The sequence below is a fragment of the Lontra canadensis genome, unplaced genomic scaffold, assembly GCF_010015895.1.
Source record: "Lontra canadensis isolate GAN:19392208 unplaced genomic scaffold, GSC_riverotter_1.0 scaffold22, whole genome shotgun sequence".
Classification (NCBI taxonomy): Eukaryota; Metazoa; Chordata; class Mammalia; order Carnivora; family Mustelidae; genus Lontra; species Lontra canadensis.
Genome location: NW_022631016.1, coordinates 8,488,390 through 8,511,062, shown reverse-complemented (window position 1 = coordinate 8,511,062; position 22,673 = coordinate 8,488,390). Strand labels below are relative to the sequence as shown.

The 22,673-nt window shown below is 43.3% G+C and overlaps 1 protein-coding gene across 4 annotated transcripts in view; it reads left to right on the top strand.

The window, feature by feature from the left end:
* The window catches only part of CTNND2 (catenin delta 2), an 895,372-nt gene that overhangs the window by 726,973 nt on the left and 145,726 nt on the right, over positions 1–22,673 (top strand). For all 4 annotated transcript variants that reach the window (XM_032861879.1, XM_032861878.1, XM_032861875.1 and 1 more), the window contains one exon: positions 2,308–2,491. In XM_032861879.1, the coding sequence (XP_032717770.1) occupies positions 2,308–2,491 (184 nt within the window). The remainder of the gene's footprint in view (positions 1–2,307; positions 2,492–22,673) is intronic.

The window sequence follows — 22,673 nt, the reverse complement described above, 5'->3', positions numbered from 1 at the left end:
ATAAACCCTTGAATGTGATACTTTGGAAAGTTATCCTCAAATATGGGGTAGATTTTTTTTTTTTAAAGATTTTATTTATTTATTTGACAGACAGAGATCACAAGTAGGCAGAGAGGCAGGCAGAGAGAGAGGAAGGGAAGCAGGCTCCCTGCTGAGCAGAGAGCCTGATGCGGGACTCGATCCCAGGACCCTGAGATCATGACCCGAGCTGAAGGCAGCGGCTTAACCCACTGAGCCACCCAGGCGCCCCTATGGGGTAGATTTTAATTTCATTTTCATGTGCTTTTTAGTTTGCAAATCTTTTTATTGGAAAAAATTTTTGAAAGATTGCAAATCAATGTATTTTGATTATCTAAAATTAATAAGATATTTATTAATAGAATGAATACACAGCTGTACATATCATTTAAAACAAGATATATGTATATGATAATATTGCCAGCATTTCAACTCCATCTGCATCAGGATATATTTGGGGGCACTTTCTATGTACAACGGAGAATTTTTTGTGTACCCAATTTACAATACTAGTGGCAATGCAAACCTGCACACAGAAGTTTCTAGAAAATGGTCTATACGCTAAAGCAAGGTGGGAAAAATCCTTTCTGTAAAGGGCCAGATGATTAATTGTTTAGGCTTCGTGGGTCATACAGTTCCTGTCACAAATATTCAATTCTTCTCTTATAAGCCAAAGACAGTATGTAAATAAATAGGGAGAGCTTGTTCTAATAAATCTTTATTTACAATCTTTATTTGCCCTCAAGCCAACCCCCTATAGTAAAGGACTGATTTATATATACTGGGCACCAAAAACATTTTATTTCCCTTGCATTTACCTCAATAAAATTCTTGGCAAATGTTATTTTGAAAGAAAGTTGAAAATAGTTTGTCTCAGGATGGCTGGTTGGTTAAGCATCTGCCTTTGGCTCAGGTCATGATCCCAAGACCCTGGGATCAGGCTCCTTGTTCAGTGGACAGCCTGCTTCTCTTTCTCTCTGCCTGCTGTTCCCCCTGCTTGTACTCTCTCTCTCTTTCTCTCTCTAATACATAAATAAATAAAATCTTAAAAAAAAAAGGTTTTGTCTCTATAGTCACATTTTTATAGAACTGATTTAAAACTGTCTCTTCAGTGATTAACAGTCCAACATTATCAGCTTTCAGATTAATATGATTAATGCCCTCGAAAAGTTCAATATATGCCATGAAAAATACTAATAAATTTCAGAAATACCTGTGTTCTTTTTGTTCTACTCATAACACAGTAGATGAAACACAATCTTGTCTTAAAATTTATTGAAAGCTTATTAATAAACAAGTAACGTGGAAGTTGTGTTTCTAAAGACAACTATGATATTTTATTCTCAGTATTTGGAGTGATGATGTCTATTTAGATTAATCTTGAGAGACAATACAATCTTTCTTGCATAAAAAAGTAGAATATGATTCTGTTTCTTTTACCTGTATGTGTTCTGTTTTGAACAATATCAAGAAATACTTTAAAAACATTTTCAAATATTATAACTTCTATGCAATATTGATGACCTTTTCTAAACTTAATCCCATTTTCAGGTTTTGTTTAAAAATATATAAAAGCCTAAAAAATTCCACCCGACCTAAGACTTTTGCTTTTACTCTGCCTACATTAATGACTGCTATAGTCTGTGTACTGCAGACGTGCCCTCCACTTTCTACTGCTCTCTGTCCTCAAGTTACATCAGCAAGACCAATCTCCAGGTCTTCCATGAGCATTGCTTGTTGAGAAGAACTGACAAAGCTGTCACAAGTGACAGTAAATTTAAATTGCTTGTTGATCCCATTGTCATCAGACCTGGTTCTGGATGTTACTAAGGTCCCATGTCATGGTGGCTTGTTCTGAATGGAGGTCAAGTCCATCGGAATGTCCGTATGTGCATTCCGAAGTCTAGGATAAAACTAAGATGTCCTACTGGTTTGTAGCTTAGAGAACTTTTGCAGCTCTAACCATCTTGGTTAGATTTTGGATACTTGGTCCAATTGTATTAATAGTAAACAGAAGTCTGGCTGGTCCATTCAGATCAGAGTTCAACCTTGTTACTCATCAGGAAGGGACCAAGACAATCATAACACAAGTCCTCTGCCCACTTGTCAGATTTTCACGGCGCCCCTTCAGTGGGTTCTCACAAATGTCCTAAAATTAAGGGTATGCTCTAGGGCATGTACTCTCGCTGTTTTCATCCGTCCTGTCCATGCTGTTAACTTGAGGAGGGAAAACCCTTTGGAGAGGAGAAGAGTGGCCATCCCAAAGCTGTGTGTCTGTGTGTCTTGCAGGAGTCCTTTGGAACCTCTCATCTTGCGACGCACTCAAAATGCCAATCATCCAGGACACTCTGGCGGTGTTGACCAACGCCGTGATTATCCCCCATTCTGGCTGGGAAAATTCGCCTCTTCAGGATGATCGGAAGATACAGCTGCATTCCTCGCAGGTGCTGCGAAATGCCACTGGATGCCTAAGGTGAGTCCCATCCTGGCGGCCTCCTCCCACTGTCATACGCTTTCTGTTTCTATAACTTCAACTGTCGTTTCACTGAGGATCAGACGGTCCCAGAAGGATGAGCGTTGATGTGGTAATAGAGGATAAGAACTTAGCAAAAACCATTTCTAAGGAGGTACGAAGGAGGGAGAGGCATCTTCCACTATAATTTTTTTACTTACTTAACATGTTTTCTTGGGTCTGCGGCAAAAAATCAACATTTCATTCCCACCAAAAATAGTTTTTTAAAGACAATAGTTTGCAGTAATTTCTCGTGTTGTATTATATTATGCCTATAGAACATCCAGGCAGGCCAACTGGTTGTGGGAGGGTCTATGTGTACACATGGGGATCTAGTTAACTATCTACATTAGTTTTGTTTTTTATTTTTAAAAAATTTTCTGTGTGACTGCCAGAACATATAATTGCTTAGAGATAACTTTTTAATAAAGCCTATTGTACGAAATGTTTTCTTTAAATAATAAGAGTAGCAAATATGTTCTCATTCTCTCTCAATGTGTTTTTACAAAAATCATCCCCCAGAAATCTCTGGAGATGTCTTAGAATCATCTTTACTTCTGTTTAATTTTTGCTCTTAGAAAAGAATGTAATCATCAAGGTACGGTTTTTCCCATCTCTGGAAACGGTGCTCCCAAGGATGCTGTATTTTTTACCAAAGTTGGAAATCTCTGCTGGATAAACTTAATGATGAGTTGAGGGCAAAAGGGTGACTCTGAAGAACACCCAGTCAGATAATCTATATTTCAAACATAAAATGTACAGGATTGTTTTAGCTGGGCTGCCTCAAAGCTGTCATTTCTCCTACAGTTGATTGGTTTCTAGGTGCAAAAACCAGTCTCTCCTGAGGAGGAACAAAATCACCTTGGTGACATTAATAATAATTATCTCATGAATATTTATAACAATGCTCCCAACCTCTGGTCTTGAGAGGAGTGGTGTGTTTGTGTAAATGTGCGTACATAGAGGGAGATAAAGTGAGTCGGCCTCCCTAAATATCGACCTGCGTTCACAGACAGAAATAGGAAATCCTCTAACAATTTTGCTTTTCCTCAAGGTCATGAAATAATGATCTCTGAACATGATTTCTATGGCAAAGCTTTACCATAAGCCAAATTTACAGTTCTCCAAAACTCCCTGTTCAGACATTTATTTTATAACCTCTTACATTCTGTTATCCTTCAGAAACCTCCTGCCCCACCAGAAAAATTATAACTCCTTCCAAAGCTAAAACTGTAGGCCCTTCTCGCTTTTTATACCTGACTTTTCTAGTTCAGTTATTTGTAATTATTATAGTAGTTTTTTTTTCCCCCCCCCTTCTGAGCATCTTTGACTTATAGTCAGGAGGGGAGGGAGGGAGGGAGAGAAGAAGGGAGGGAGGGGGAGGGAAAAGAAAATAGTCTATTGTTCCTAATCATGGGAAAAGTGCCTCAGAATCGATTGTAGAAGTATGGTCAGGAAAGACCTGGTTAACTCTGTCAGTTAAAATTCTCTCTGAATGATACAGTAATTATCATTATGTAATGTCATTACATTATGCAATGATACATAATTACACATTCAAGATGTTTGCCTAATGGAGGTAGGCCACTGCCATTAAGAGTGTACATTCAGCACTATTTGATGAAAAATCAGATGAAGAAGTTAGACCGAGGAGGTTCATGGGGCCACCTGGCAGGTCATCTGGCTGAGTTTAGCATCTGGACTGTGACCTAGAGCAAAGGTAGGTCAGATCAGGCTGACTCTCTGTCCCTCTCTGTTCACCCACACAGTTAGATGCTTGGCTTCAGCTGTTGAATGTGGCCAGCAGCAACCACAACATAGGAAGCAAAAAAGGGAGACATCTCATTTAGAAAGAGTTTCATGTAGCCAAGTTGGTTTTCCTTAGTCAAGGTGCATAGGGGTTCATCTCTTAGTTCTGAGTTGCCTTGTGACTGGCAAAACAAAATCCATCAGTATATGGTGAAGGGTGAATACTTAACTTCCGCCTTAATCTGTTGACCTTCTGCCCCTCTACAGAAAGAAAGAATAATTTCTCCTCTTGTTTGAATGTGTTTGCGAGTCATTCCACAGTGATAATAAGCAGGTTGAACTGACAGGAAGAAAATAGCCTTGGGAAAGGGCTAAATGGCATTTGCCATATACTTAGTGGATACAAAGTTTCCAGAAATTTCTACTAATACTTGGTGTTGGTAACACACCGGAACAGTCACAAATGTTTTTTTATCATGATGGAAGTTTCTAGATTGTAAGTTTTGAGGTTATATACATTCTTGATTTTTCCAAGAAGCCTTAGCTTTTTATTTACATTAAAGATATGACTTCTTGTGCTGCTCCTGCCTTGCAACAGTGTTATCCGCGAGCATTTGCTGAGAGTCTGCTCTGTTCCCGGGAGGGACCTGGGAGGCAGAAAAAAACAAGTCCCAGCAAAAGTCCTCCCAGAACTGCAGAAATGATTTGAATACACTCCTTAAAATGTAAATTAACAACCAGATTGTCTGAATTTATAAACTGGATCCGGGCTTGTACCTTGCAAGGAACATTTTCTTCTATCAAAATATTTAGAAAGAATTTGGTGCTTTCATGCTTCTTAAAGAAAAAAAAAATCACAGCAATTGTCCTTTTTCATTTACTAAATGTATATTGTATATAAAGTGATATGGTGAGTTTGTGCACAAAACGATATAGCGAGGTCATATAACCTTTGCATACTTTGATCCAGATTGTTAATTTATAGCTTTGATTTTGAAAGTTGCCTAAATTGTATAAAATGCCACATTTGCATGTTATCATTCTTTTTGAATGCGTCATGACCATCTCCATCATATCCCATGAACTCTGGCTAGAGCGTTAAGTATATGATTCAGAAACTTGTTTAGCTGGTAACTGACAAGCAGCTGCTTTTGGTCTACAAAACAGATCTGCCTGCTCATGGGTGTGTAAGGAATTCAACAGATGACTCTGGAAAGAATGGTGACTAAGTTGGTACAAACCACGTTAAGTGTCACAATGGGCAAACAAGCCAGTTCCTTTCATGTGGTTTCTGGGTATTTCACTGTGAAGACAAAGAAAATGAGTACTCTTCAAAAAAATAATATAAAGGGACGCCTGGGTGGCTCAGTTGGTTAAGCAGCTGCCTTCGGCTCAGGTCATGATCCCAGCGTCCTGGGATCGAGTCCCACATCGGGCTCCTTGCTTGGCGGGGAGCCTGCTTCTCCCTCTGCCTCTGCCTGCCATTCTGTCTGCCTGTGCTCGCTCTCTCTCCCTCTCTCTCTCTGACAAATAAATAAATAAAATCTTTAAAAAAAAATAATATAAAATATGCACACAGTATTTCTTATTCTCTTACTTTTTTAGATCTTATTCCTTATTAGGAATAAAAAAGGGAAACATTTTTAAAAGCTAAGGTATTATTGTTGAGGACATCTGGTTGTATTAAAATTCTTTTCAAGTATTTACTTTTATGTATTTCAACTTCTAGAAATCCTCCACAGCCTTTAAGAATCAGGAGTTACATATAATTGAATCCTTGTCATAATTATACATTTTATAAATTTATTTTGAGACTGTGATTTTCTCTTTACAATTCATTATCAAATAACACTTGGAATTTAAAAAATTACAAGTAGCAATGTACATGAGTCACTATTTAAATATTTTTGATATGTGAGATATCAGTTAAATTTAATTCTGTTAGCTGTCCTTGGGTGATATTTTCACTAATATTGAGTTGGAATGGAAACTCTCCTTTCTCATGAATTCTAGAGAAATTGGAGAATTGGAGCTGTTGTGTGTGTCTATCTGTTTTATGTGTGTGTGTGTGTGTGTGTGTGTGTGTGTGTGTGTGTTCGTTCATTCCAAGGTTTGACCAGGCAACAAGATGTTTATTAACAACTTTTATGCATTGTCAATTGAGACAAGATTTTCAAATAAAATTAAAGAAATATTTTGATTCCTAAAATCCCTCTCTTCCAAGGACCAGAAATTTCTGCTTCGAATACATTGCTTATTCTTGTATTTATTTTATGTTCAATAGCTCATGGTTAGTCGGTTGGGAAGCCAGTACTTGAACTTGCATCCTGACTCCTGGTCCAGACCATTCCCCTCTGTTTCCACACGGAAAGGAAATACAGTGCCCTGTGGGGTGACAGGAACCGATCTGTTCTCGGAGCAACTCAACCAACCACCCAACTGGTGGATGGACCCACTCCTCTTTGTGTTGGCTCCTTTACTTTGCTTCTCAACGGCTCCTGAGTAGCGTCCACTCAGCCAGCATCCATCCGATTTGGCTTAAGTTGCCAACTGTCTCCCCCTCCTCCTCCTTTCCTCCTCCCCAGGCTTCTCTCCACAGGGCTCAAGTCGGAGTGGGAGGCACCCTGGAGAGTTAGTCAGGAGCCCCACGTCAGTCCCTCCTCGTCAGTCCTTCTCTCCACCTCCACCTTAAATCTTAATTTAGACAATTAGTCAGAGCAATGGATGCTTTTTTTTTTTTTAAGATAAGGCTATATTTTAACATACCCTGGATAATAAAGTTGATGTTATTTTTCCAGTACTCCGACTCTTCTATTCTCTTACTGATCACTTAATTCTCTCTTACTGATGTCTCCACTCTTTTCCCGGGGTAGTATTTCCTACCCCAGGTGGCTTTCAGCTCCAGTAAGAGCTTCTGGTAGCTTCTCACTAATGGAGAGCATTATTCTAAATTTTTGTTTCTAGCAGGGTTCCAACTTGTTTGTGTCGTTTCAGGGTGGGAAGCCGAGATTAAGAATTTCAGCAATTACTATTCTAAAAGAGATCACCTTTTCATCTTTCAGAATGAAAAAAAAATATTATACCTGCAAATTGTACTAGTCATAAATGTTCAAAAGCTTATCAGAGGGAAATTTAAGTTAGATAAAAAGCCTAAGCCTTCCTAAGCTAAAATCTGGAACGCTAATGCTGTCCAACCTTTGGATAATTCCATACAGTCTTACTAAACTCTGTCCAGTTTCCCAAACCTTCTCTTTGGCAATGATGTTATACCCAAACCGATGGTGGTACTGACCCCTCCCTGCCAGCCTCGATCACGGGGCACACTCACGAGGAGTGTTCCAAAGAGAAGAGACTCTTGCCTTTGCCTTCTCTAAAAAAGCCTGGTAAATCTTCATGGAAAGATGTCATATCATGTTGACATAGCAAAAATTTAAGCACATACGGAATAGAAAATGAAAAGTTAATGCCCTTCGTCCTTTTCCATTTAAAATTCATTTTGGGGTATGAAATGGAATTTTTCAAAAGTGAATCTCTATTTGTTCCTAAAGTATCTATCTGTCACTGAGGAAAGGATAGAAATGGAAAAAAAAAAAAAACAACCTCTTACATTTTGTTGGCGGAGCAAGTTGATAAGAATGATGGTGGCAGGATGGTGGGGTTCCAGGTGGCAGTGACAGGTGGGGCCAAGAGAAAATACAGCCTATGGCGATTAGTGCAGGGTAGGCTTCCTCTCTGCAAGCTTCCTTCTTGGAAGGAAGTGTCCACCCCTGATGCACACCTACACTCCCCTTCTTCCTCATCCCTTCCTCTTTTCCAGTGTTTGTCTTTGCTCCAGTGCTGTGCAATTTAAGCTTTAATTTTTTAATGAAAGCCATTTTAAAATATGGCCTAAAATGAATGCGATAGAATGTTAGATAAGGCTTAGGCCGGAAGTATGCATGAAGTTACTGGGTTAGTTCTTTTTCCTTAACCCTATGATTAGAGTCCTCCAGGAAACTACTGTCCTTTGGCCTCAATCAGGCAGGTCAGATCTTGAAAGAAATTTAATTCTGTATTCACGATTCACAAAGTGTAATCAAATATTTTTCCTAACTTTTGTCCAAAGTAATCACTCTCAACCGGAATACATATTGGCCAACCACAGCCTGATTGCTGAACAGTGAAGGTCAGCCTGGCTCAGCCTGTGGACAAGCTCTTTAGGCTGAGATCATTGTAATGGGTTAATTAAGTGCTCCCCCCCAAATTTATCTCCACCAGGAACCTCAGACTGTGACCCTATTTAGAAATAGGGTCTGGGATGCCTGGGTGGTGCAGTTGGTTAAGCATCTGCCTTCAGCTCAGGTCATGATCTCAGGGTCCTGGGATTGAGTCCCGTATCGGGCTCCCTGCTCAGGGAGGAGCCTGCTTTTCCCTCCTCCCCGCTTATGCTCTCTCTCACTATCTCTGTCTCTTTCTCTCAAATAAATAAAATCTTAAAAAAAATAGGGTCTTCGCAGATCAAATTATTTAAATTAAGATGACATCATACTGACTTCACGTGGCCTTCTCCTGAGTGGGTATGTTGTCATCTTCTAAGGACACCATCCATTAGATTTGGGCCCACCGTAAGTCAGAGGCAGAGATCAGAGTGAGGCAGGGATAAGCCTAGGAATGTGCGGGCATTACGGAAAGCCACTAGAAGCTAGGAAAATGCAGAGAAGGAGTCTTCTCCAGAGGCCTCAGTGGAGGCATGACCCTGCTGGCAACCTTGATTTTGGACGTCTCATCTCTCAAACTCTCAGAGTAAGTTTCTGTTGCTTTAGCCCTCCCCCACCCCATTTATGGTATGTTATTCCAGCAGCCCTAGGAACCTCCTACAGTCACCCTAGGAAGTAGGCCAGAGGGGGACCTCCAAAGCCAGCGAGCCACCAGGAAACACAGCAGAGGAGGGGAAAAATCTGCCAATAACTGAGAGAAGCTGCCCCTCCCCAAAACCGTGTTCAGCCCAGGAACAAACCACCCGTTTAGGGAGGGTTGTTTTTCTTCTCTAGGCCATCGTCCTCCATAGCTCAGGTGCAAGGTCAAACGTCCCTTGCACGGGATCGGGTTCTGTGAGCCCAGGTGTGGCTGCCTCAGCCCAAGGAGATTCACCTGAAGCCTCTCGACTGAGTAGCAGTTGAATAAGGATCTCCCCACATGTGGACCTGGTTTCTGGGTTTTCTACTTCTATTTATGAACCCACGTCCTATTTCCTCCAGTCTTTAAACTACCTTCTGAAAGTTTCGTGGCTCTATGTGATGCTCTGGACAGCCAAAGTCATTCTGGGCTCTTGAGCAGGGCTCATGACACGATGGAAGGATCATCTCAGGAAGCTGGCTCCTGGAGCTGAGTGCAGAATGAATGCTTTCTAGATTTTGCATGAAACATGACTGTGTTTCCTATTTAAAATAGCACAAATCAATATCTTAAAGATCCCAGTCGTTGCCATTATCCTAACTTCAGAATGAACTATAGGTGAAGCCTTGCTGAGTATCCCTTTTTACCATTTCATCTGCCAGCTCAGTCAGACAACTCCAGTCTGTTACTGTATGGCTGTGTCCCGTTGAGTCATGCATGCTTAGGACTCTCTCTCCAGCCAGAGTATTTGCAAAAAGCTGGCTTTGCTAACTTCCACAGCTCATTTCCTAGAGCCGCTGACTCATTTATTTATTTTTATTATTCTAGTCCCACTTCAGCATCTTGTCGTGAAGGACAACAATATACAACCCTAATTTTTCCATCTATCTTGCGTGCACGAGAATGTTATTAAGCCCATCAAAGGAGCTGCACTGTGCCTTTGCTTATGAGTATAATTAAACTCAAACCCTCAATTAGTCATTTTAACCCATATAATGGATGAGCATTTGGTCCCACGGAGCCACTAATTCTGGAGTGACCTTGAGAAAACCCGTTCACAAAGTAATACCAGCAATGATCGCACTCCAGCCGGGAAGCTCCAGGGACGTTTATTTTATCTGGTTTACCTCCTGCATTAGCCACAGGTAAGAGGAGGAATTATTACCACTTGTATGTTAAGTTCAGTTGGTTGCCGGAATTATTCAACCACTAAAATAACCTGTTTTGGCGCCGTGACTCATTCATGCCATAACTGAAAGCCTCTCCCACTTTTCTTCAGCCGTTCTGCCCATCCCCCACACCCTGCCCTCTAGCAACCACCCGTTTATTCTCTGTATATATGGGCTGGTGGCTTCTTCTCTTTTTGTTTGCTTGTTTGTTTAGATTCCACTTGTAAGTGCACTCATATGGTATCTGTCTTTCACTTTCTGACCTACTTCATCATGGGGCATATGGTAAAAAAAAAAGAATGTTTTAAAAAGGTTTTTTTTTTTTTAAGTCCCATATAATGAGTTCTGGATTTATCCCAGTCTTGTGTTGCCGCTGAACTGAGCACTCTTTATCCGGGCAGTTAAAATGGGACTGACCTAGTCTGTGTGGATGCTGCAAACAGAGGAGACCCACTCGCTCACTCACACTTCATTTCCCCACACCTGGCCCTAAAGCAGATAATATTCCTCACCTGTGCCGCTCTCTACTTTTGATCACTGTGCCTGTTATGGATGCAGAGTGAATAGTTTTCTTGAGTCATGACTCAGCATTGAAGGTCCTCTTTAGAGGAAGGGAACAGAGTTGGGGATTGGGGAGTGGCAGAGGAGTAGGTGGTCTTAGGGTCCCATTAGAGAGGACAGTTGGGGGGCACCTGGGTGGCTCAGTGGGTTAAGCCTCTGCCTTCGGCTCGGGTCATGATCCTGGGGTCCTGGGGTCATGCCCCACATCAGGCTCTCTGCTCAGTGGCGAGCCTGCTTCCCCACTCTTACGCTGCCTGCCTCTCTGCCTACTTGTGATCTCTCTCTGTCAAATAAATAAATAAAATCTTCAAAAAAAAAAGAGAGAGGGAAAGAGAGGACAGTTGGGCTGCCCATCTCAGAAGCTCCCTTGGTAACAAGGGTTTTGGTCTCCCAGGGAGCACCCCAAGCTTCTAGCTCACTCCATGCCACCCAGTTGGGACAGTTTATACTCTAGCAGTTTATTATACTAGGTCTGTATTATATTAATAGGTTTTAAGAGGTTAATCCTTTATTAGTTTCCTAGGGCTGTAATTAATAAAATACCACAGACTGGGTGGCTTAAACTGCAGAAATGTATTTTCTCACAATTCTGGAAATTAGAAGTCTAAGATCAAGATGTCAGTGGGGCTGGTTCTCAGAGGCCTCTCTCCTTGGTTTGCAGAAGGCCATCTTCTTACCATGACCTCACATGGTCTTCCCTATGTGCTCCTGTGCCCCGATCTCTTCTTACAAGTCTCCAAGTTGGGATCTCCGAATGACACGTCCCCAAGTGGGACACTACCCTTGAATACCACAAGCTCTAAGGCCTGGCCTTTGGCCTTGCCTGGTCAGAAACTAGACCTTAAAGCTGCAATAGCATCAGGAGGAAATTAGCTTTGGTTTAGCATCTGTGAAATGCTGTTTGATACAGTTGTCCCTATAATCTAGTGAGGTAGGATTCCCTATCCCATTTTATAGATCGAGAAGCTGATGCTCAGAAGGATGGGAGTAGCTTGACCCAAGTCATACAGCTAGGAAGCAAAGGAAAGGTGATAGACATCCTGGCTTGTATGATGCCTCAGCTGCATTCCTCCCACTCCACCACATTCCATTAGGCAGAGACCAGGCGCAGCCCAAGTACAGCTACGTTTCTTTACACTGAGACTAGGGAACAGATCCCAAGAGAAGCAGACACCAAGACAGAATTACAAGTCCATGCAAGGTATTTAATTAAGAGCAACACTCGAGAGGAAAATTGGAGGAAACCAGAGGGCCTGGAAGAGCTTTCAACCATGATGCAGCAGGTCTGCCCCCAAGGGTAGGGGAGCAGAAAAGAAGGAAGGAACGTTGGTTGGTTGGGTGAAACTCTCTTACGCCCTCAGGGAGCTCAGCAAGACCACTGGAGAGTTCTTGGGCCCAGATCTCTTCTAAGGAGTCTTGCATCTCCCAGAATCAGGTTTATCCTGTAGTGCTGCTGAGCTGGGTCACTGGCAGGGAGCACTGTGGGGAGCGAAGCTGGAACATGAAGGCAAATACGGTGATAAATCGCAAGGCACGGAAGCTGGACCATCAGTCAGTGATGCTCCTGCAGTGAGAGATTTGAGTGGGAGCATTTTTATGGACATTACATAAGCCTACTCCTTTCCCAGTGCTTTCATTCTCTAGAGGCGAGCCGCGAAGAAGTCACTATACAATCAGAAAGTTGCTTGGTATTATAGAATCCAAACCAGAGGAGTTAGTTACGTTGACGGGAAGTTTCACTTTCAGCATCTATTCCCTTGAGTCCTTAGCATGTGCTTGGCCCTGTGGTAGGCCTGGGGGCTGCGATGAAGACCAGATAGACACAGTCTGTGGAGTTTGCTGCTGAAAGCAATGCATAATGTCATTGAGACAACCTGATTGCATCTAAGTCTCATTAGGCTGCCCCAGAACTAGAAAGAGTGGAGTGAGTCTTTCTTAAATAATGCCTCAGAAGGCCATCTTCTTTTTTTATTTTACTTTTTTTTTCAGTATTTGTATGGCTAACCTACCTCTCTCTAACTAATAGATTCTTTCTTTATACATACAAAGCTGTTTACTGTTAATTGATTTGCTGCTACATCTTGTAGTCTTAAAGCTTTCCCTCTCTTCAGGATTTTGCATTCTCGTATCTTATGTTCCATGAAATAGTAATAGGGATCATTTCTCCCCAAACATTGTTTTGTTTCCCTAAGCTAGAAGAAGTGAGACTACAATGATTTCACCTTAAATATTCATTTTTAATGTAAGATACCCTATCAGGTTATTCCTTTTTAAAGTTTCCACAATGTATTTCTGCAAAATTTGATCTACTTAATTATGAAAATTTGCAGGATCTAACTAAAACTTGTTTTGAATTATTTATTCTATAATTTGATTGCAAATATGGGCTCCTTTTAAAAGGACAAGCAAATGTTAAATTTTATCTCTTCAGTATGAGTAGTCATTCTTCCTATTAGAATATGAATATTCAAATCTTTCCATTAGTATGAACAAATTACTTCCTTTAGAAAAAGATTAAATAAAAAAGCTTAGTTAATCCCCAATCAGAAGACAATGGTGTTTAATATTTATCCCTATAAAACATGGGGTTGTAGGGTGTTAACTCCCTGATAAATAGAAAGCAAATTGCAAGAGTTGGATCATTCTTCAGATCCTTCATAACTTCCTGATATTAAAAATATAATTTTTCCTCCCACTGCCCTCCCAAATTATATTACATTGCATCAGAAGTAGCTTCCCTGGAGAAGAAGCAAAGAACAAGTCTATTATCCATAACCTGAAGAAGAAAGAGCTCACCAAACAGTTTCACTTACAGGCTACTCCTCTCCAGTATTTTAACATGCCTATTTTCAACACCATTTCTCCTTTCCCTTTTCAAAGTGGCACTTATTTTAAAATAAATAAAGCCAGTGTTTGCCAGAGTTGTGACGCCACCACCAAAGAGATGAGGACAACTCACAGGAGAAGCCGCAGAACGTGCATGGAAGCTAGCCCACACCAGGTGGCAGGAACAAAGATCTCAGCTTGCAGTTACGATTCCTCTTGGAGGAAAGGGAAACATAACTGGTGAGAGCCATGCATCGCGTTCTCCAAAGGACTGGTGCGGAGAGCGAGCCTCCTCACTTCATCCTGGGAATTCCAGGTGCACAGCTCTGCTCCCACAGCCAACTTCTCAACTCTTTTTCTTGGGTCTCGGTGATCCTTTGTTGACCAAGAACATCTGAAGTAAGTTTCCCTTGTCTTTCAGTTGACCAGGGGACTCTTTGGTCCGACACTTCCACTCTTCCTTCTCTTCCTACTCATCCTACTCTGGAAGAGCAGGCTTGAATCGCCATCCTCTTCTCCCTGGCACCATTTCCCGGGGCTATGGCTTCCTCCTGTCACTGAGCCAGCATTTGGAGCCAGTCCATGACTGTTTGCTTCAGGGCATTTGATGGGCAGCTGTGGGTCGAGGCTGAGCAGGGTGGCCCGTTCCCTGAGTTCCTCCCCATCGCCCTTCCCTTCAGAGCTATGACAGTGGGGGTGACAGGCGGGGTCTCTGACTCAGAGAGCTATGGCAGGGTGGGGGGGTCACAGGAAGCAGAGTTGCAGGGGGGGTGAATAGAAGCATCCCATGGTCCCCTGCATGAAATCCTGGAGCTCCTGGTCACCTGTCTGTGGCGGGATCTTTACCACCTCCTAGCAAGTTGCTTGTTCTAGAAACTAAGAAACTGGGGAAGCTACAAAATGTAAGAATCATCATTTCTTCATTCTTATCCTTGTTCTGAGCTGGCAGAAGATTCTGGAAGTACGAACTCACATGTTTTCCTAAGGCAGAGAAGAGCCAAAGGGAGGACAGCCCTACCTAGATTTCATGCTTTGTCTACATTTGCTTGCCTCCTCAAGACCGAAGCAAGAGGAGCAGACGGTAGTAAGCACCTCCATGTGCTAATGGATTGATGGCCTTCAACACTTGATTTTTAGGTTATGGTGGTTTTCTGTCCACATCATAAATTCCTTTTTCAGTTTTTCAGTCTGCTTAAATAAAAGGACAGACGGTCAAGACTTCAGATTAACCCTCTGCCCTTCATTGTTGTCCCGTGGAGGTACAGATACATCCTTATTCCCCATCAACACGCTCTCAACCAACAAGGAAGATCCCGAGCCAAGAGCACTGACTGGAGCTAATGAATCCCAACAATGAATTGCATTTCTCTTAACATAACTGGTTACCAGAAAGTAGCTGCATTAGCACTGAGATTTGACGTGAGAGTGGCAGTCCTCAGGAAGAGGCCAGCTGATTCAACATCCCCCATCATTCTCCAACATAGTCCTGTCTTGGACTTTTGTGTCCAGATCGCTGTTCTTCCCGGGGTTACACTGGCCCTGACCTGATTTTGGACCAACAATATAATTGGTCATTACAGGTTAATTTATATAAACAGACGAGGCTTCTGCTAAGTGAAAGCATCATCGCTGTGATTGGTACCCACTGCTCCAAGAGCGCTGTTTGGTACAAGTTTGGGTCAAGTGGTCAGAGCCAATGAAGCTTACTGCAGAAAAAAAAAATGATTATTTCAGGTACAAAAAAAAAAAAAAAAAAATCATGTCCTTTTAAGGCCTGCCAGGAAGCGTGGTTGATGGTCTCTTTCATGGAATGAGTGCTCATATGTTTTGGAGAAAACTGGTTTTGTCCTTTGCTTTGAATCTTGACAGGACGTGAAGGGTCCTTTTCCTTAGCATCTAAGAGAGCAGCACCAAGAAGTGTCTTCCTAGAGCAGAAAGGAACATTACTTTCTCCTCTGCAGGCAGCACTGTCATCCTGACTAGCAAACGAGATTAAATGTCATTTGTCCTTGACCCCTGTCACTCCTAAGCATCGGAAATGGATTAAGAGGCTAAAGCCTCCCAAATCTTGATGGGGCCGAGTGTCCTCAGCCCAGAGCCGCAGTAAGAGCTCATAAAGGAGCTGGCTCTGGGGTTTATTACCATTTTTCAGGGCTCATTCCTATTTGAGGAGAGATAATTGAAACAGATTGTCCTATTGTTTCCTTTCAAGCACCCAGCCAGGATCCCCTCTAGGCTTAGAGGGACACCTTCAGAAGAGGTGGGGGAGGGAGGACACTGTAGCTCAGAAAGGCAAAGCTGTGGGTGTCAGGTAAGGACAAGGACCCTGTTGGTGAAAGGGAATCCCTTACCTCTTACCTCCCAGGGCCTGGAAGCTTCCTCCTTTCTTTAGAAACTTTTGACACTCTGAAGGCTTTAATTCAAGTGAAGCTGAAGGCCAAGACATGCAGTGAACCACAAAAATCAGATTAACCTGACCCACGGGTCAGTCTGTCTGGCAGCAAAAACGTGTCTGTCTACCCAAGGGGCCCCTTCTGTCTGACGCTCATGGGAGCCCCCAGCTCCCTGGCATTATCCCCCCTATTCTTTTTTTTTCTTTCATTTAAAAAAATTTCAGACCCAATGTACATAACATAAATACACCATTTAAAAGTGAACAGTTCGGAGGCATTTAGTACATTCATGACGTAGGGCTGTCCCTTCTATCTAGTTCCAGAATTTTTTCATCTCCCCAAAAGGAAATTCTGCATGTATTAAGCAGTCCCTCCCCATGCGCCCTCCTTCGGGCCCTGACAGCCACCAGTCTATGTTCTGAAATGACGTCATTCTGCATATTACACTGAAATGGAGTCATGGGTTATAGGGCCTTTGGTGACTGGCTTCTTTCACTTAGCATAACACGTTCAAGGTTCACCTGTGATGGGGATTCCTTTTTAGAGCAGAATAATATGCCATTGTATGGATGGACTACATTTTGTTTATGCATTCACGCGCCGGTGGACATTTGGCCTGTGTCACCCCTTGTCTATCATGACTAGGGCTGCCATTGGCACGTATGTACATATAGGGGTCTGGGTCCCTGTCTTCAGTTCTCTGGGGTGAGAGAATACACTTAGGAACAGCGCTGCTGTATCATATGGCTCCTCGATCCAGGACTTTTGAGGAACAGACTATTTTTCATAGCCCTGCTCAATTTTGTGCATCTCTCTCAATTATGTTTTCTGGCCTCAATTATTTTCTCCCTCCCTTCCTCCCCTCCCCCTTTCTTCCTTCCTTCCTTCCTTTCTTTCTTTCAATTTCAATTCTACTTAGTTAACATCCAGCGAGGCTGTCACACTTACCGCCCTCCTGAATCCCATCCCCCATCTAGCCCAACCCCCCGCCCATCTCCCTCCATCAACACCCAGTGTGTTTTCTGTAGTTAAGAGTCCCCATGGTTTGTCTCCCTTTCTGTTTTTATCTTTTATTTTTCCCTCCCTTCCCCTATATTCCTCTGTTTTGTTTCTTAAATTCCACGTAGGAGTGGGGCACCTGGGTGGCTCAGTCACTTAAGCATCTGTCTTCGGCTCAGGTCATGATCCCAGGGTCCTGGGATTGAGCCCCAGGTGGGGCTCCCTGCTCAGCGGAAAGTCTGCTTTTCCCTCTCCCTCCGCCCCTCCTCCACTTGTGCTCACTCTCCCAAATAAATAAATTAAATTAAATTAAATTAAATTAAATAATTTTTAAGTGTGTCCAACTCTTGGTTCTGCCTCTCCCTTTGCCTCTGCCCCTTCTCCTACTCACTGTCTTTCTCTCTCTCTCTCAAATAAACAAAATCTTCAAAATATAGTTATAAAAAATATTCCACATATGAGTGAAATCATGCTATATTTTTCTTTGTCTGACTAACTTATTTTGCTTAGCATAATACTCCCTAGATCCATCCATGTCATTACAAATGGTAAGATTTCATTCTCTTTTATGACTAATATTCTGTTGTATATGTACACCACATCTTCTTTATCAATTCATCAGCCAATGGGCATTTGGGCTCTTTCCATAATTTGGCTATTATAGATTATTCTTCTGTATATATCAGGGTGCAAGTGACCCTTTGAATCAGTACTTTAGAATCCTTTGGGTAAATACCTACTCGTGCAATTGCTGGGTCATAGGGTAGCTCTATTTTTAACTTCTTAAGGAACCTCCATGCTGTTTTCCAGAGTGGTGGCCCCAGTTCGCATTCCCACCAACAGTGTAGGAGGGTTCCCCTTTCTCCACATCCTCGCCAACATCTGTTGTTCCCGGTCTTGTTACTTTTAGCCATTCTGACTGGTGTAAGGTGATACCTCATTGTGGTTTTGATTTGCATTTCCCTGGTGATGCGTGTTGTTGAGCATCTTTTCAAGTGTCTCTTGGCCAGCCTGGAGGTCTTCTTTGGAAAAATGTTCACATCTTCTGCCCATTTCTTAACTGGATAATTTGTCTTTTGGGTGTTGAGTTAGATAAGTTCTTTATAGATTTTGGATACTAACCCTTTATCAAATATGTCATTTGCAAATATCTCCTCCCATTCTGTAGGCTGCCTTTTAGTTTTGTGGACTGTTTTCTTTCGTGTGCAGAAGCTTTTTATCTTGATGAGGTCCCAATAGTTTATTTTTGCCTTTGTTTCCCTTGCGGCCTAGATTATTTTCTTTGTCTCAAATTATTTGCCTTTTCTTTGTCTTTTTATGTCAGGCAAGTTTTCTCTCTAGCTGTTAGATTATTAAGGCCATTTGTCTTTATATCACTCTGCATGAGTGCTTAGAAGAAAGGTACTATATGAACGTTGCAGGTTTGCTTTGAAATTCTAAGGATTGATGTCTACTCATTGCAGCTTGTGGTCAAAGCTGGTCAGATCCTCTGAGTCGCCAGCACTGTGCTGAGCCCCTCTGCCCTTGTATTTGCAATACTGGCCTTCTTTCCATTGCTCTGTCCACTAGGATCTTTGCTACCTCAGGACCTTCCCATGTGCTTTCTGACACCTAGAGGACTCTCTCCTCTCCCCTTTACCTTTAGATCTCAACTTAAAAGTGTCCTATCCAGAGAGACTTTCCATGACACCCTTTCCTACCATACAAATTAGTCCTTCCCCAATGCCTTTATAAAGCATTCTGAGCTTTTCACATGACCTTCTGATGATATGGAGTGACGTCCTTGCCTATGTGCTTGTGTGTTTAAGGCCAGGAAGCTACATTCTCATGAGATTAGCTCTTTATCAGCCTGGCTTACTCAGCCCTAAACAACAGTGGGCACCTGGTGCCCCCCCCCCCGCCCCCGCCCCAAGAACCAGGTCTTGATGAGGGAGTAAATGAGAACCAGTGAGCAGCCCTTCCCCGGCTGCCCTTCCAGCGAGCCTCATAACTGTCCTGTGCTAATCTTCACCAAAGCAAGGAAACTGTTCATTCTCCCAGTTATGAGTAAGATCCCCCCAGTCACACAGATAACGTGTTTACTGTGCATGATCTCCAGTGCCCACATGAGACCCATCTCCTGGTTACAGCCCCGTGCCTGCTTGTTTTCCGGTGCATGTGTCTGTGATATTTCTGCTAAATACAGCCCCTGCCTCTATGTGTGTCACCATCGACAGCAGAATCCCTTTTTTCTTGGACAATCGTCAGAGGCCCATGAGGTAGTTTCTGTCCTTGAACTCTGCTTATATTGACCTTGGTTCTCATGATACCAAATTCGTCGTCTGCCTCATCTGAAGATGCTGTTGGACTCTTGATTTATCAGCACAGTCAAATAATAAATGTGGACAAAAACCCTTTAATAATACCAATCAGCCCCTATTCTCATAACAGCTTTATAAATTAGAGGTTATTATGGCTTTTTTTCTCCCCAATTTTAAATAAGAAGAACCTGAAACAGGGAGAGGTTGAGCAGTTTGTCCCAGAGCCCAAGGTGGGGAGTCATGAACCTGGATTCAGGCCTGGGCTCTCAGAATCCAGATGGAGTGCAGCCCAATGGCGTCATGTGCCTCGGAGTCAGCCCATGAGCACCAAACCCTGCAGCCAGTCTGTCCTGTTCTAAATAATGAGAACAGCCACAACCATTGCATTATCTCCTTCTTGGTCCAGTGCTAAATCAACCCGCTGGTAAAATGGATGGCGTCTCTTATACCACACAAACATACAGTGAATTTCTGTTACATGCCCAGGACTCTGCCAGGTACCAGGGAAGAAAACACGAATAAGACATGATACTTACAGCCTAAAAGGGTAGAAGGAGATCTGAGCCACGGTGCATGATGCATGTACCTAGTGCTTTCATTTCTTCACCCCAAAAGGATGAACCCCAAGGTTTCCACATCTCCTGTGTTGGTCACCTGTAAGAACCCTGACCCTCACTCACTCAATCCCTCCTGCCCTAAGACACAAGAAGGGTAACAGGTGGGTCCTTAGAGGAAGCAGTAGCCAACACATCTGAGTGGGAAAAATGAGGCTCCCATTAGCAGTCTGGACTTGGACAAGAGGCAGCAGAATGTCTGGCAACAACCCTGTGTAAGGTGCCCTGAGCCCCTGTTGTGTCACTGATACCTCCTTGAGGGATTCTGTTAGGATGTGAGGGCCCAATAAACATAACCCTTTTCTCAGAACAAAATGAAAAGGAAGACAAAGAAAACTGGTGGATGGAAGCCAGACAGGTCGTTTACCTCCGAGAAGGCTGAGTGCAGATCCTGCCTTCTTATCTTCAGCCGAGAGGCAGGCTAAGGGCCGGCGGATGGCACTGTGTAGATTGTCGGTGTAGACCAGGGGACTGACCCCATGGAAAGGTCAGACCTGAAGAGCTGATAAATACAATCTACATCACTGCCTCCCAGTCCTTGGCTGGTCTGTTGGTGGGTTAACTCCACCAAGTGAGAAATCTCAACCAGGGGATGGCAGAGCTTTGTCACCTGCCAGTCACACAGTCACTCTGCTGGGGACTGTTATGGGTTAAATTTTGTAACCCTCCCCCCGAAATTCATGTATTGAAGTCTTAACTCCCAGTACTTCTGAATGTGACCTTATTTGGAAATAGGTCATTGTACATCCGATGTACATTAGATGAGGTCTTTCGGGTGGGCTCTCATCCAAGATGACTGGTGTCCCTATTGAAAGGGGAAATTCGGACCCAGAGACACACACAGCAAGATGCCACGCATAGGTGAGGGCAGAGCTGAGAGGGACGCTTCTCCAAGCCGAAGAACATCAAAGATGGTTAGCAAACCCCAAGAAGCCAAGGGGAGCAGGGAACAGGTTCTCACGACCTCAGAAGAAACCAGTCCTGCTGATATCTTGACCTTGGACTTTTGCTTCTCCAGAACCAGGAGAGAATAATTTCTGTTGCTCAGGCCACTCAGTTTGTACTACCTTGTTACTAAAGCAGCCTGAGCAGACTCATACAGGGGGAAAGCATGTGGAAAGGGGAGTAGAAATGCTGGAGAGAGTCATGGAAAAACAAAGCCAGTAAAAAAGGCTCCCCTCTTCCAAACACTAATATAGTAGTCCTCCTGTGCACTACACCAGAATCTTCTTGCACTTAGTTCTTATTTTCTCTTTGTTAAAATAGGTCCCTCTCTCCTTTGCTCAGGTATCAGTGAGCAGATGGCTGGGGGAAAAGGCAGTGGATGGCCATAGGTCTGGCTCCTACGTACTGCACAGACTTGGCCTCATCTGATCCTTCCAAAGCATTAGCCCACTTTACAGATGGAGAAACTGAGGCTCAGAAATACTCATATGCTGCCCCAGGCCAGGCTAATAGTAACAGAGTTAAAATCGAACACCAAAAAGCCTTTCTACTCCCCTGGATGGTCTTTTGGAGTATAAGATACTTCCATTCTTTAGAAGCGAATGCCAGTACTCGTAAACACTATATTATGCAAATCAGGACCCGCTAAGGTAGGATGTGGCAGTATCTCTGGTATGTTCTTCCCACTGTTCTATCCTTCTCCCCAGGCTCCTCCAGAATCCCCGCTGCTTTCAACCGCGGAGTCTCTTGCTTGAAATTCCTTTAACATGCTTGCGATGAGAATGGCATCTGCTCCGTCTGTGAACTCTTGTGGAGTAGGGCTGGAGAAGGAGCAGAAAGTAGAAGGCTGTTGTGTTGCTGGCTTTGAATTATATTTCCTTCCTTTTTTTTAATTTTAATTTTTTTAAAGATATTATTTATTTATTTGACAGAGATCACAAGTAGGCAGAGAGGCAGGCAGAGAGAGAGAGGAGGAAGCAGGCTCCTGCCGAGCAGAGATCCCAAAGTGGGACTCGATCCCAGGACCCTGAGACCATGACCTGAGCCGAAGGCAGAGGCTTAACCCACTGAGCCACCCAGGCGCCCTATGGTTCCTTCTGTGGCAAGAGTCTGTTCGTGTCCCTTAGTCCTTCTGTCTCCTTGCATTCTAGCAAGTTTTCATCTCTCTGACAAGCAAATAAATCAATCACAGGCAACCGTGCATATTGATTTGGCACAGACCAAGATTGGCCTTGGATGAAAACGTGGAACCATCGAGGGCTGCCTGCTGCCAGCCTGGGCTCCCCAGTGCAGACTGCTGGCCTCGGTCCCATCTGTCTGATTCTGCCTCCCCCTGATTTGAGTTTGCCCTCACTTTGTCCATTTGCTTGGCTGCCCATTCACCCCTCGGCTTGCCTTCTTGCCGGCCAGCTGCCAGTCCTCTCACTCCTCCCCCAAGCAGCCTGATGCCCTGTGATCTGAGTGCAGAATGCTGGTGGGCAGTGAGCAAGTGATACGGGGGGTGGGGGCAGTGAGATATGCCCGTGGACCTTTACTGAGCACAGGACATGGTAACCTGCTCAGGGGGACAGGGAAAGGCTTCCTCTGAAAAAGACGTGGAAGGATGTGTAGACGGCCAAGTGAACAAGAGGAAGCATGTGCTGGGCATGTGCTGTGCTCAGGACATGGAGTTTGAGTGAGATGGAAAGTCTTGGGGTAGAGGACTGGTGCTA